This window comes from Dreissena polymorpha, chromosome 1 (genome assembly GCF_020536995.1).
Source record: "Dreissena polymorpha isolate Duluth1 chromosome 1, UMN_Dpol_1.0, whole genome shotgun sequence".
Taxonomy (NCBI): domain Eukaryota; kingdom Metazoa; phylum Mollusca; class Bivalvia; order Myida; family Dreissenidae; genus Dreissena; species Dreissena polymorpha.
This window is the reverse complement of record NC_068355.1, coordinates 64,595,544-64,611,023: the sequence shown is the minus strand read 5'-3', so window position 1 is coordinate 64,611,023 and position 15,480 is coordinate 64,595,544. Positions and strand designations below refer to the sequence as shown.

General features: G+C 34.1%; 1 protein-coding gene across 1 annotated transcript; it reads left to right on the top strand.

Moving 5' to 3' along the window:
• The first annotated feature begins 1,131 nt into the window (after positions 1-1,131).
• On the top strand, positions 1,132-2,451 carry LOC127878207 (uncharacterized). Its single transcript, XM_052424747.1, has one exon. The coding sequence runs from the start codon at positions 1,132-1,134 to the stop codon at positions 2,449-2,451; it is 1,320 nt and encodes a 439-aa protein (XP_052280707.1).
• Positions 2,452-15,480: the final 13,029 nt, after the last annotated feature.

Below are 15,480 nucleotides of genomic sequence, written 5' to 3'. Positions count from 1 at the left end.
TATAACTATTGTATATATACATGCAAAGACATGTCCACCACCCCCCCCCTCCGTCCCAACGAACTAGTTAAAATTGAATGTGTTTGAACACTCCATTTAATAGTTTCCCTTTGTATCGTGTATCATAGTATTGTATTATATGTTTACATTATGCATGCTATAACTGATCAACTTGAACCGGATAATATTGTTAAAACCTGTTTATTTCATGTTGCCCTTATTGTATATCTTGTATACTTGGGTGAAAATAAAGAGTTTTTCTGTTCTGTTCTGTTCATAAATATATACACAGAAACTTGGATCATTATCATTTGATATAAAAAGGTCCAGAACCTAACTTTAATTGCCTAATCTTAGGTAAAACAAACATCTTAAAGAATTTTAATTGTTCTTTAATTAGTCAATCAAAATGATTATTAGATTGTTCAAGATGTGACATGTGGCTTTGATCATATATTTGTTAATGAAAATTAAAAGGCTTCTTTATTTAATCAATGAAAAGGATTATCAATAAAAATTATCATAATTTAGTACACATAATGATAATTAAAGTGAACACATATAACAACATTTAAAGGCAATTATTTTTGTAGTTAAATTGTTTGAGTGATAATTAACTAAAATTTAGTATATAAGGAAATTATCACATTTCAAATTATACATTTCATCATGGAAATTATTAAGAGTAATAAAGGGTCTGAGAAATTACTGAAGAATGGGTACTCATACATCAAAACGAAGTTTCGTAAAGAATCAATACATTGGGAATGTTCCAAGCGCAGAAGCGCTTCATGTAAAGGAACCTTGACCACTGATCTTGATGTAAGTATAATATTAAAATACTATTTGTTATCTTTGCTATCATAACTTTTATAATAGTTATGTACAAAATTAATTCCAGACAGTATTGCAAAACTTCACAAATTTGATTATTTGAAGTAAAGGTATATGTAGTATTTGTAAGCTTTACCAACATTCAAACTATCAATTAATTTACATAATGAATTCCAAACAGTTATACAAAACTTCACAAAATTACAAAATTATTTTATATATAATAAATTAAATGTTTCATTGCTATTATCATTAGTTACAATATTAAATAATTGTTTTTTATATTTTCAGGTTACTATGGTCACATCATTCACAACACACAGTCAAGATGCTGACCACTTAGCCATAGAAGTTATGAAAGTCAGAGAAGAGATCAAATCCAGTGTCGCAAACAATCGCGGAAACCCAGGTCAACTTTTGAGTGATAACCTATCGAAATATCCAGTAGGTGTACGAGTTGCTGCTGGTAAGCCAGACCCATTAAAACGTGCCATTAAACGAATTCAACGTGAAAATACATCACCAGAACCAGCAAATGTAACAGAAATACCCGAGATTCCTGCAGAGTGCACAACCACTGGTGGGATGGATAATATACCATTCTTACTTTATGACAATTACGAACCAGATCAGGAAAATGAGAACATAATTGTAATATTTGGAACTGAGTTGGGATTAAAGCATTTATGTGACAGTGATAGATGGTACATGGATGGAACATTTGGAACCGCTCCTAAACGATTCAAACAGCTGTTCATCATTAGAGCTGCTGTCAGTGACGTGTACGCGACGTGTGTGTATGCATTCCTGCCGAACAAACAACAGTCTGCGTATGAAAATGTGTTCGGCGCTGTGATGGATGCTTGTGACAGATATGAACTCACACCAAATCCAACTTCAGTCTCTTGTTACTTTGAAATATCAATCCACAGAGCTATAAACACTATGTTAGGTCCTCAGATCAGCATCCAGGGTTGTTTTTACCACGTAACGCAGTCAACATGGAGAAAACTGCAAAGTGACGGTCTGTCGGTTCTGTACAAAGAAGATGAGTCTATCAAACACTTCTGTGGAATGATCGATGGGTTGGCATTTTTGCCAACAGACTGTGTACAGGAGGGTATGCGGTACCTGCGCTCAGTTGTGCCAGAAGAACTCAGTGAAATATTGGAATATTTTGACACTTATGTTAGTGGCCCTTACCAGTCAACCCGGGGGTCAAGAGGAGTGATCAAAGTTACCCGAACAAACAATCCCAGGTATCCAGTTGATATGTGGAATGTGAATGAAGCGACTCTGAATGACGAGGTACGTACCAACAATATTTGCGAGTCTTGGAACAATGGATTCGCCTATCTCGTAGGACAGAAGAACCCCAGTCTGTGGTATTGTTTGAGTAGCATTCAGAAGGATCAGATCAATGTGTTGACAGAACTTGAACGGTTGAGACAGGTTGATCAAGTGAAGAAACGGGTGAGGAGGGAAGTGAAACAGTACCAACAGAAGTTGAAGAGTCTGTGTCAACAGTTCTCTAAGGGAAAGACGACTGTCTCTGCATTTCTGCAGGCGCTTGGACATTTGATTAGATTTAAGTATTGGTGCCAATGTAAGTTTTGAAGAGTGTAATATGAGAGTATGTCTAAAGTGAGTAAATAATATCATGTATTTGATTCCATTATATTATATGAGTTGTTCCAGAAAGACTGATTAAACATGTTCAATTGTCCAATGGGTAAGAACGTATATAATGCAATAATTATTTCCAGCAACAAATTCTTGTTTTTCAATATAATATAATGTGTTTTCAATTTACAATAATAATTAAATGGATTTATTGTTATATAGAATATTAATTCTTTCCAAAAATGTGCTTCTTTTGTGCTTCATAATATATGATAATTCTCTGTATTCAAACACGTGATGTTATAAATTGCATTTTTGTAATAAACTGCTTTAAAGTATGTACAACTGTAATTGCTATTGTATTTATAATTGCAATATAAAAATCTTTTTTTTAACACGGTATATTCTTATTTATTCTTTGCATTGTTTAAGCCTTTCAGTGGTGGTAATTGGATAAATGGATTATCATCTCAAAGGTTTTGATAATTGGACATGATAATCTGCTCAATCGAGTAATGTCATTGGAAATTAGGCACAGAGGGGGCAAATGTCCACTTCTAAAATAAGCACTGGGGGCAAATGTCCAGATGCAAAATAAGCACTGGGGAGGGGGGGCTTTTATCCTACATGTCATTTCTCCTGGGGGGGGGGGCAATTGTCCAAATGTTCATTTTTTCATTTGGGGGGTTTTGTCCTGGGGGGCTTATGTCCTACAATCAAAATATCATACAAGCGGAAAGTGTCGTCCCTGATTAGCCTGTGTGGTCCGTTTCCTGGGACTAGAACCAGTACTTGGTGTCTATGGGGGGAATTTAAAAAAATCTCCCATTTTGGGGATCGAACTCTGCTCCGTATCTGGTTCATGTGAATACTTTAACATATTTAAGAGTAATAAGCTACCTCCGAAACAGACTGTACAAAAACAAGTCTGAACTTCCCTTTTAAGCCCACAATCATCATATATGGTAAATTGTTTTTCAATATCTTCAACACTACACACAAGAAACGGTACGGATACACGACGAGAACAAAACAGAAAACAAGAAACCGTCGGGGACGGGTCATGCTCCCCAAAGGTGTTTTTTGTCACAATATTGCACTATATATTCAGATAAAAGGAAACGTCTTGAGGGGCATAACTTTGGACAAAATAATACGATGGATGGTTTAGCAACTTAAAAAATTCAAAGGGCCATAGCTCTCTAAATAAATCATCTAACCAGAACCCAAAAATAACATGCGCATCTCCTCAAGGGAGTTAAGCTTCCCATAAAGCTTCATTGAATTCCAGTCAGTAGATTGGGAGAAATAGCCCGGACAAGAATTGCACTATATGTACAGTTAATGGAAAATTTCAAAGGGCCATAAGTCTGTGAAATATTCATCGGACCATAGCTGGCTGATAATATGCACATCTCATTTTGGTAGTGAAGCTTCCCATAAAGTTTCATTGAATTCCGGTCATTAGTTGCTGAGAAATAGCCCGGACAAGAATTGCACTATATGTACAGTTAATGGAAATTTTCAAAGGGCCATAACTCTGTGAAATAATCATCTGACTAGAACCCGCTGATAGTATGCAAATGTCCTCTTAGTAGTGAAGCTTTCCACAAAGTTTCATTGAATTCCGGTCATTAGTTGCTGAGAAATAGCCCGGGCAAGAATTGCACTATATGTACAGTTAATGGAAAATTTCAAAGGCCCATAACTCTGTGAAAAATCATCCGACCAGAACCGGATGATAATATGCACATCTCTTCTTGGTAGAGAAGCTTCCCATAAAGTTTAATTGAATCCGGTCATTAATTGCTGAGAAATAGCCCGGACAAAAATTGTGCACGGACGGACACACGGACTGACAGACGAAGCGGCGACTATATGCTCCCCCCAAAAAAATTGGGGGAGCATAAACACGTTTATTAGTTACTCAAGCATATACATCTTATCGCCGATTCATAAACTCAATAACAAATGCATACATGTACATGCATAAGAAGAGCTATTCAAGTACGTAAAGTAACATTACTCGCATAATGCAAGGAATGTTGGAGAATGTGCTCTTTATATTAGCAAAGTTTAGTAAACGTACGGACATCGAAATGCATTTAAGGTTTTCTGCAATAAGATAGTGTTCTATAAACTATAAATTTAAGAACACTTTTTATTGTATATGTACATATTATTTACTCTTTTTTATGATGTTATTCCGATACTGGCAAGACGTTTCAATACCGCACAGGCTAATCAGGGACGACACTTTCCGCCTTAGCATGATTTATGCTAAGAAGAGACTTTCTTGTAACAAAAATACCATAAAAGCGGAAAGCGTCGTCCCTTACGGACTGCATAGGCTAATCTGGGACGACACTTTACGCACATGCATTTTACCCCCTTTTCACAGAGCACGGCCTATATGCTCTTGTTTCCAGGGATGTAATGGCACCCACCAGTTTCTCTTAATACAACATATGTGTAGACGGTTGTTTTAGTTTTCCAAAAATGCTAATTATGTACTTCCACTATAATTACTATGAGCAGATGTGTCACCCGTCTTATGAATCCTACGCATCTTAAAAATTACCAATATCAAACAATTTATTAAACAATTGTTGTAAAGCATTCGTGAAACAGATATTTTGGCACCACTTTTTTAAAAATCCATTACGAATTAATCAGGACCAGATGATTGTCAATTGTTGAATAATACACATGCCTTTACAATGTCACTAACAGTATCCTGGTGTGGGGTATTTTCGACGGTGTAAGGCTTCTTTTGATATTTACCTGGTACACATACCCAGTAAAATTTTATTACCGAATATATGAAAATATGAAAACTTGACAACTTCTTTCATGTAATGTAATATACCAGTCGTGATATGTTAATCAATATATAAACTAACAATTGTTAAAAAATACGGTATTTTAGAACTTTTCTTTTCTTGTTATTCGTGGTTGACGGTACCTTTAAGTTACAGTTCTTTGTCAGCGAATGCAAGATATGCTGGGATGTGTAAAAAATAAATTGCGTAAAATTTAACAATAGTTTTCAATTTGCAAAAATACACCATCTATATTATTCATTCATCAAAATTAAAACACCATAACCGCATCGTAAACAAACAATACAGCTTAGTAATGCAGAAGTATTTATTCAAAAGTGTTTATGATGATTTTTTATGACAAAAAGTTATATTTATCAGATTTTCAAGTTCCGAATAGTTGTTAGTTTATAGCTTATTTGTGACCAAACAGGCGATATGCTACCGAAATCTGAATGAAGTAAGCTTTATTAATTTTCTGTTAGTAAGCTTAATTGATCTCCTCTGATTAAGCTTGATTAATCTATTCTAAGTGAGCTTAGCTTAATTAATATCCTTTAAGTTAACTTATTTAACATTCTATACAGAAACTTAATAAATTTTCTCTCAGTTAGTTGACTTAATCTCCTGTAAGTAAGCTGATAAGTTAATTTCATCTAAGTAAGCTGAATTAATCCTATCTAAGTAAGCTGAATTAATCCTATCTAAGTAAGCTGAATTAATCCTATCTAAGTAAGCTGAATTAATCCTATCTAAGTAAGCTGAATTAATCCTATCTAAGTAAGCTGAATTAATCCTATCTAAGTAAGCTGAATTAATCCTATCTAAGTAAGCTGAATTAATCTTATCTAAGTAAGCTGAATTAATCCTATCTAAGTAAGCTGAATTAATCTTATCTAAGTAAGCTGAATTAATCCTATCTAAGTAAGCTGAATTAATCTTATCTAAATAAGTTTAAATAATCTCATCTAAGTTAGCTTAATTAATATTCTATAGGTAATCTTAATTAATTAATATCCTCTTAATTGATCACAGCAAATGTTAACATATTAATTTCATGAATAATGAACATATTATGTTTCACCGTTGATTCGTTAACTTAATCGCGTGAGATAACAGTAAGTGGACTTCGGACACAAATAAAGTAAATTTATTTTATTTTCGATGACATGCAAATTTTTCGAGCATACAGTTAATGCATATATTAAATTCACACTTAACACATATACATAACTTGATCCCATAATGTATGGGTGTTACCTTAACTTGCCGTTATAGGTATGAGCAAGAAGAACAATGTAATTATATTTATGATCAATATTAGATATTAGATGGTGTTCGATACTAAAGTCAAGACACTCGTATTATCGGAACGTTATTAGTTAAAAAATATATGACTTTAGTCACTTATTTTATTGTCTAAATATACCATTTTTAAGTACATGGTGTCGTAAAAAGAACTTATTTAATGTTGATTAGTCAGTGTATTTTTTATTAAAGCTTATAATAGTGTAAATAACATCTGACGTACACTTATTGGAATATGAAAATTCTAAAGTTAATCCTGTTTAAGCATGATTATGTAGAATCGGAGACTGCACTTTGATAGTTTGATTGTGATGGTAGCATTGCAGCAATCAATTATAGGTTGACTGTGTGTGATGGTAGCAATCCAGCAATCTATCAAAGGTTAACTGTGTGTGCTTCTGTGTGTGTATCAGAGTTTATTTACAGGTCCTACTGGCCTCTTCACGAGGTCTTTGTAGCCCGACTTGCCTCTGTGACCTTTCAGGGGAAAAAATTTAGGTAGGTCAAATTTACCCCGGCTTCCCGGGTATTCGCCAAAGATATAATTAAGATACAAAAAGACCAATGCACGGCGGCCAATGAGACCTTAATGTGCACTGGTAGAAAGACAAGTTCAAGACAAATTCATGTCTGAACGCAGCACCGCTAAGGGACTGCAGCACACAGCTCCGCCTTTATGGCCCACTTGTTGTCACCGACCGTCGTCTTCATCCCCAGAGACAGTTTCTCCAGTGCGTTGAGCGTATTGAGTACCGCTGTCCCGGGGTCCCTCTCTAAAGCCACCCCCTCGATGTTCATGGGTTTCCCCCCGCGCCGTGCACAGACCCAGGTCCGTCCCGTATGTCCCCCACACTGGTGGTCTCGCTGTCCCGCTGTCCCCGGCCCTCTTCAGACGGAACCTCTGGCAGGTCCGGGCCGGCAAACTCTCGACGATAAACAGCGGGTGACAAGTCCGCTTCATCTTGGAGAAGACAGCAAAACCAGCAGTGTAAAAGACGTCCGGCTCGAGGGTGACGGACTAAGCTGGATTAGCAGAAGTTCCCCTCTATAAGGAAATTTGTAAAGGTGAGAAAATCTTCTGCGGGCGACTCTCGCCTCGGTCGCGACGCGCCTCCAGCTGCTGACCGAGCTGTTTGTGCTTCTAGCATTGCAGTAATCTATTATAGGTTGACTCTTTGTGATGGTATAATTGCATCAATCTTTTATACGTTGACTGTCTATGATGGTAGCATTGCAGCAATCTATTGCTTTGTAATGGGGCGTCTTTGGACCGTAATTTTCCCTTATAAAGTACGGTCGCTTAAATATATGATTGGTTTGACTTAAATTAATCTTGCATATGCCATGTACACAGGTGTTTATGAACACAGGTAAACAATACCCATATTATAATATATGTAAATCGTAGGGAAAACGGCATGTAATGAATAAGTAATGGTTGCCATCAATAACGAGCAGTCCGTATAGGTACATTTAATACAAAATGGAACAAATAACTATTCCGAGAATGACAAACCGTTATATTCATTAAAAACAACTATGGTGATACTTAAAATAAATTGAATTAAAATAACGATAACCTTTTACGATTCTTATGCATATTACACGTATATAACAACAAAGCATTTGAACGACGTATACGTTTATGCTTTTACCATAGTCGTATCATACTTTGGTGACGCATTTACAATTGATAATAATACAAACTTATCTCTTGAAACTGATAGTATATGTTTACCATATCATACATGTAGCTAACTGCAGTATGTCTACAGATAAAGCAGGTAATTACACTTTCACCTCACCACGTTGTCTAAGCGTGACTGATTATTTACGTATACACCACGACACGTACCATTGGATTGTCATCCATGATTTTGAAATACTTGATTGGACCGAATTCCATGATCATGCTAGGCTTTATTTTACTTTTCTAACATACAAAACAATAAAATTGAAACAAAACAACAAGATATGAAAATAATACTTGATAATGACAAATCACAATAATTTAATTAATTAATAGATGAAAATATACAAGCATTCAATACAATTTTCACTGAAATCAATGTTAATATTCAATTTAACATGTTAACTCAATATTTACACGAAAATAGCGTTCAGATATTTGGAAAAGTATTTTACAATTAATAATAATAATTAATCGCATCAAAAAGCGCAAGAATAATTTGTTAATAATTGTAGAACTGCAAACTGCAACTTCCGAAACGCAAAAAGTAACTGAAATAAGACTTAGTCCAACTCAAACAAACAGCAATTTGTACATTAAGGAAGAAAATTTAACGCTATTCAAAGAAAATCAAAATATAGACATAAGATTAATGAAAGCACGCGGTTTTGCAAACACAACCAAAAACATCATGGAAAACACCTAAGAAATGCTATAAACCTTATAATAAAAATACAGATCAAGCAAACATTAACGAAATGTTTAATAATGTTAATGACTTAATCGGAAACGATTCATGTGATTATATAGACAATGATATAAATAGTTAACTTTATTATTTTTATTCATCCCATTTAAAACATATTATTCGCGCTCTGAGAAAAGGGGGTTTACTGCATGTGCCTAAAGTGCTATATTAATTTAACCGATGAAGTCCGCACAGGCTAAGAAGGGACGAAACTTTCTGTGTGTATTGCATTTTTTCTTGAAATGAAGTCTCGTGTTAACGAAAAACAAAATATGGTGTCGTCCATAAATTTAGCCCGTGCGGACTGCACAGGCTCATCTGGGACGACACGTTACACACATGATCCCAATCCAGTTTTCACAGGGCGAGGCTCATATATACACTGTTAACTTTAGTCTTGTATGGTTTCAGCGTTTAACTCATGATTCTTTTATGAGTCTAAAGTGCTGTCTCGTCGATAAAAGCAGGATTGTTGTGGCCGCCTGTATCGTTCATGCCCACTTCACATGTTCTTTCAAAACGACGTGTTATATTTCTGTTCAATGCGTTAGTTTCTTAAGGCACAATGTCGAACACTTCATTCTGTAGTATTTTTGCTTTTTCCTTCACTGACTTGCCCAAAAAGGAGAACATTTTTAGCAACTCGAGTTTGCATTCTTTGAACCACAGCACGTACAGAAATGGGTCCAACATGCAGTTTAACGTCGAGACCGCGTCCACAGAGAGCCGAACTATGTAGGGGCCAAGACTCATAAAATACATTACAAATAAAATGATTAAGTATGCCAGAGAGGTCACTAGAATAAGAACCCAAAATACAAGAACTAGCATAGTGTTCTTGTATCCCCTTATACGATTGACGACTGATCTAAAGGACATAACGCGCTCATCTTTACGACTGTTTTTCTGTCGAACAGTGACGAATATTATCCAGTAGCTAACAAGTATACCGTAGTAAATAGAAACTGTATTGTTACATACTTGTGCTTGCGTAAACGCATTTATGGATTTAAAGCGCAAATAACAAACTCCATAACGAACAATTGAGAATATGCCCAATTCTAAACTCCAAACACTTGCCGTGGCTTTCATAATGATTTTTTTTTTAGTAAAAGCGCATGTAAGTCATTGGGTTGTAGAATAAAAGACACCTTTCGATGGACATCATGCCAACCGTCGTATAAGCAAGTTGCAGAGAGGACATGTTGAAAGTGGTGATGCTTCTGTTCAGCAAAGGCAGCTGTATGAATTTTCGGACCGTTGATGAAGTCACAAAGATACAGTCGAAAACGAGAAGTGCCGTAACAAGGTACTTTGTAGATTTTGGCACCTTTCGAGTTCTGCGTAAGACCGTTACTGCCAGTATACAGGATGTCAGTGAAACCAGACCGATAAGAACAGATGCACATAGAATGAGCAAGCTGTGCTCTTCCAAATAGAGCTCCTCTGTTAGGAGAGAAGTATTGCGAATGTCAATCGTTTTTGCTGTGGTGTTGCTGTCTCCCGATTCATGTTGCTGTTGTTGTTGTTGTTATTGTTGTTGTCTCTTGCTCAAGATTTGGAGATGATGATATTTAAACAGTTTATACACCGATAGTTAATGTGTCTCAAGCACAAATGCCGCATTATAGTTCGCTTTCAATGCCATTAGAGTCAAATGCGTACATTCTCCTTACAATTGGTCGCATCGGAAAGCATCGCCTGTGGAGATTATTCTAATTAAGTTAAGACAGATTATTGCCATTGTAGATACAAAATGACGAAACCCTTACATATTGGTATTTAAATAACAAATCGACAATCCTAACTTAACAATTGATGTCATAAGCGGAAAAACATTAATACAAGATTGGGCTCTTATTTAATTTGAAGCATATTAATAACAAAAATGTGAACATACATGTACTTGCATCGTTGATTCCGGAAGCACCTTTCTTGCATGTCATTAGCAATTTTAATAATAAAGGCGATTTTTGTAAGGCAACCTATATATATATATATATATATATATATATATATATATATATATATATATATATATATATATATATATATATATATATATATATACATCATTATTACTGTTGACATTTTTTGTAATAGTAGTAGGTATAGCAGATGTAGCCGTTTAGTAGTAGTAGTAGTAGTAGTAGTAGTAGTTGTAGTAGTAGTAGTAGTAGTAGTAGTAGTAGCAGCAGTAGCAGAAGCAGTAGCAGTAGCAGTAATAGTAGTAGTAATAGTAGTAGTAAAACAAAACTACAACAAAACTAGAGTCACTTACTTTACTTACTTTTTTAAAGATATATTTCTCTCTATTATAATATCCAAGTATTGTTCCAAACATATGTATATTATTAATTATATATCACAAATTATCAATATGAATTCAGGGGTTTCGCTGTCGACCGCCTTTGGCGCCAAATGGCGCTAAATTTTTAAAAGTGGCTCCTATTTTTTAAAAGTGGCGAATTTTAAAAAATCGGTAAAATCCTATCCGAAAATGTATACTGCGAATCGAAAGCACGCGACCGAGCATTAGCGGCCAGCGTCTGTCAGTTGTAAATATTGATTTACGACGATGTAAGCGACCTACAGTGCAGAGTATACATTGAAATCACTAAAGCGTGTAAGTGTTACAAACGGTGTTTTTACTGCTATTGTCAAGCCTTATGGGGGTTATTATCGGATTAACGGCCCCTTTATGATATTAAGCAATAAATTAAGAAACATGGGGACAAACTTGTCACATCGATCAATAATTATAATGATTATTAGGGCCGCTATTTCTTTAAGCAAAACCATGGCATGGGGCTGGCAAAAGCATTTAATTTCTCTACAAAAACAAATAAAAACTTGTTTCAACAGGTATTTGAGAGCATTTCTGTTTAATAGTTTCATTATTTTACTGTTCTATGAAGGATATAATTTGATTAAGATACCAACAATTTCTGAAATAAAAAGTATATCGTTCACTCGATGTACTATATTTCGGTAATGTTAAAATTCGGACATTTAAAGATAGGGACACGTATGTGTTGGTTTGTTGTTGATAGTTTGTAGAAAATATTTTATGTTATTTCAGGCAACTAGAATGGATGGTGGCAATTATCTGTGCCTTTCTGTCAGGAAATAGGCGTGAAAAAACATTCATTTAATTGAGCCTGGAAATCATCCACCACTAACAGAAAACGTTTTAACAACAGAAGCAGATGTCTATATGTCCAAATGACCAAATATAACTGTTTAACAATTTAAGGGAGATGATTTATTTTCTGATGTTTTATATTTCGTTTTCCCTTTCAAATGAAGTACATTGGGTGATTCTATGTTTAAATAATTAATTTTGAAACATTTATGCAGCATAATGTTTAATGCATTGATGTCAACATTATTATATTATTTTGGTTATCTGTGTTATTTATCAAGTTGAAAAAATGTTATTTTTATACAATTAAAGCTTATCAAGACTTATGAAGGTATGACTTACGAAGGTACTTTGTGTTTTTTTATGTAATAACATACTTTTTATAGTGATAATATAGTCAATGACATTAATGTAGTAAGGCTTCTTTAAATGCTTGTTCTTATTAATAAGGTTGGAATAACTGACAGTTTTCACGCCGCGAAAAAGAGGCGACAACTTTTTTGGGGCCAGTGAAACCCCTGGAATTTTGTAAAGCAGCCTTTATAAAGACTTGTTAAAATTTTATAATTTGAATTTGATAATTAAGTTATTAAAATTTTATTCAGCGCAAAGGTAACTTTGTGGGAAAGTGATATTAATCCCATAGTCCCATGGAAATATATGTTAATAATTTATTTCAAATTGCGAATACCAATAGTACATGCAAAATGCGTGATTAAAGCATAAGTAGCATGTTCATTGTTGTTAATTAACTAACAAAACAAATATGTATATACCTTAACAACCCAGCACATATCGATACTATCGACTTCTTGCATCGACACAAAACAAGCAATCACCATTCGATTGTAACAACTAAGTTTTCTTTCCCATTATAAATACCGTATACAATTCTTAAAATAATCCTTTCCCACTTTATAGCAAACTGAAAATGGCTATATGCAAACAGCATAAAACCACAACAGCCTGAAAGTAACAGTTTTATGCTGTTTGCTGCTCATCCGTATAAAAGGGTTGGAAATGAAGCCTTTAAGCTTGAATTTAGCAAGAAAGGTCTTTAATTAAATTCAACTTTATGAGGGGCTACAAATGCGTCAAAATGCGTATATGGAGTTCTTAAAGGATAGTGGTATACAGTAATATGGTAAAAATCAAAATATGCACACGTAGATATCACACGTATATCATACCTCTCTGCGTTTCCATAGGAAAATCACATACATTAATCCCGGAAAAAAATAACCCAATGTTTGATTTATTGTGAAATATCTCAGCTTCTTTTTTAGTTTGTAAACAATATAATAACATATTAAAGGGGCCTTTTCACAGATTTTGGCATGTTTTGAGGCTTGTCATTTAATGTTTTATATCGATCAATATAAACATTGGATCTAAAAAGCTCGAGTAAAAAATATGAATAAAGTTTAAAAAACGAAAAAAAGGTAACCCTCAGCAGGACTCGAACCCCTGACCCCTGGAGTCATGAAGTAAAAAGTCTGCGCATTTGACCACTCCGACATATTTCCTTTAACAAGTAAGCATGTATTTTATACTTCATATAAACGATCTTTGTAGTTTCGCAAAATATAACGACAACAACAGAACTCTCCAAATTATTCAATCGTTTTGCGTTGCAACGCTTTATAATTTTCAGGTTATTAAATTGTCAAAAGATGCATATAAAGGCTAATTTATAGCATGGTAAATGTTCAGTATTACAGTTTCCTCACAAATATCATAACTAAAACGAAAATTTGCGAATATGAAACAACTTTTTTCAATGTTGTCAATTTACCAAACCGTGAAAAGGCCCCTTTAACTGAGATACAAGTTATATTGTATGTCTATATATGTAACAGCGTTGCTCTTTTGTAATAACTTAGTATACTTTATTGTTATCATAAAGATTATCGATTTAAAACATTACTAGATGTGTGTAGGCATTATATAATTACATTGTCAGTGAATGTACATGTTTGACCATTAAAAATCGTAATGTTACACAGACGGTTGTGAAGGGACTGATGTACTTCTTAATTTACTTGATGCTTTAATTTCTATTGTAACATGTGCATGCTGGTTATAAAGCAATGTTATTATTAATTAAGTGTTTATTTGGATATACTTAAGATATTCATATGGAGATTATATTGGAAACTAAATGAACTCAAAAGACCACAAACAATCATCATTGGATTTATATTGTTATTTGTTATGAAACAATTGTTTTATAAACATATATACTCAGATTTTATATTCTTCTAATCAATTTCATTAATAACATAGATACAAAACACATAAATATACAAAAATATCAATACAAACACTTTGTTTTGATTATGCCAAAATACATATTTAATGGTATGTTTGCATAGTTAGTTGATATACTTTTCCGTAAACATCACAGAATGAAGCTGGGTCCGTCTCTGTTACTGTGGTTTTGAAAATTAACTTGCCGCATAACACCTTCCGTGTGGTTTGATGGTCTTCATCTAATTCTAACGCAGCTTCGCGCCTTAAAGCGTTACAAATCCTTCGACTTATCCTCGTCAATATAAAGAAGTGAAACTCCAGCTGCTGGAGCAGTATTGAATTTTCATTAAAACAATTAATTGGTCCTTTATTTAAGGCAAGTGACCGATTGCCCAAACAGTACAAAACAGCACAATACAGCACAATACAAACCAACATAAACACAAAATATGAATAAAGCTGGGGTCACCGCCTTGGAACGGTCAATGCAAAGCATTGGGGGTTTAAACCTGGTTATAGAGCGCTCAACCTCACACTTGTCCCAGCAATATTCATAATACATTTAAGTGTTAATAAAATTTAACGTCATAGCATTGTAACTCAAATTAAACAAGTCTGAAAAACAACAGAAGTAAAACCCATTTTAAAGCAAGTGCTTTTACTTTCTTTGTCATTCATTTATAAAAAAAGGACCGAATTTAATAAACGGGCAGAAATATCAATCATGATATTTATTTAAAGACAATAAGTAAAAAAAATGAAAATATTTTAGGTCAACATAACGTGTTTGTTAAAAAAGACTATTGGTTGGATAGCAATTACGCAGTGTATTTTATTTAAAATTTATGTTCAATTAAACATAAATTGTTTAAACATTACACAATTACTTCAGTATTCCATCATGTAAAATTTGGTTAATTTGATATATTTGCAGTACAGACTGAAGTATGTGTTTTAGATTCTTACAAAACTGTGTTCAGATTAAATGCAGAACTGTCGGGAAAATTTGAATACCACACTTAGCATTTCAAAAATGAGTCCCACATATAGCATTATT

Coding starts and splice junctions, on each gene's coding strand:
- LOC127878207 (XM_052424747.1), top strand. CDS start 1,132: ATGGTCACATCATTCACAACACACAGTCAAGATGCTGACCACTTAGCC.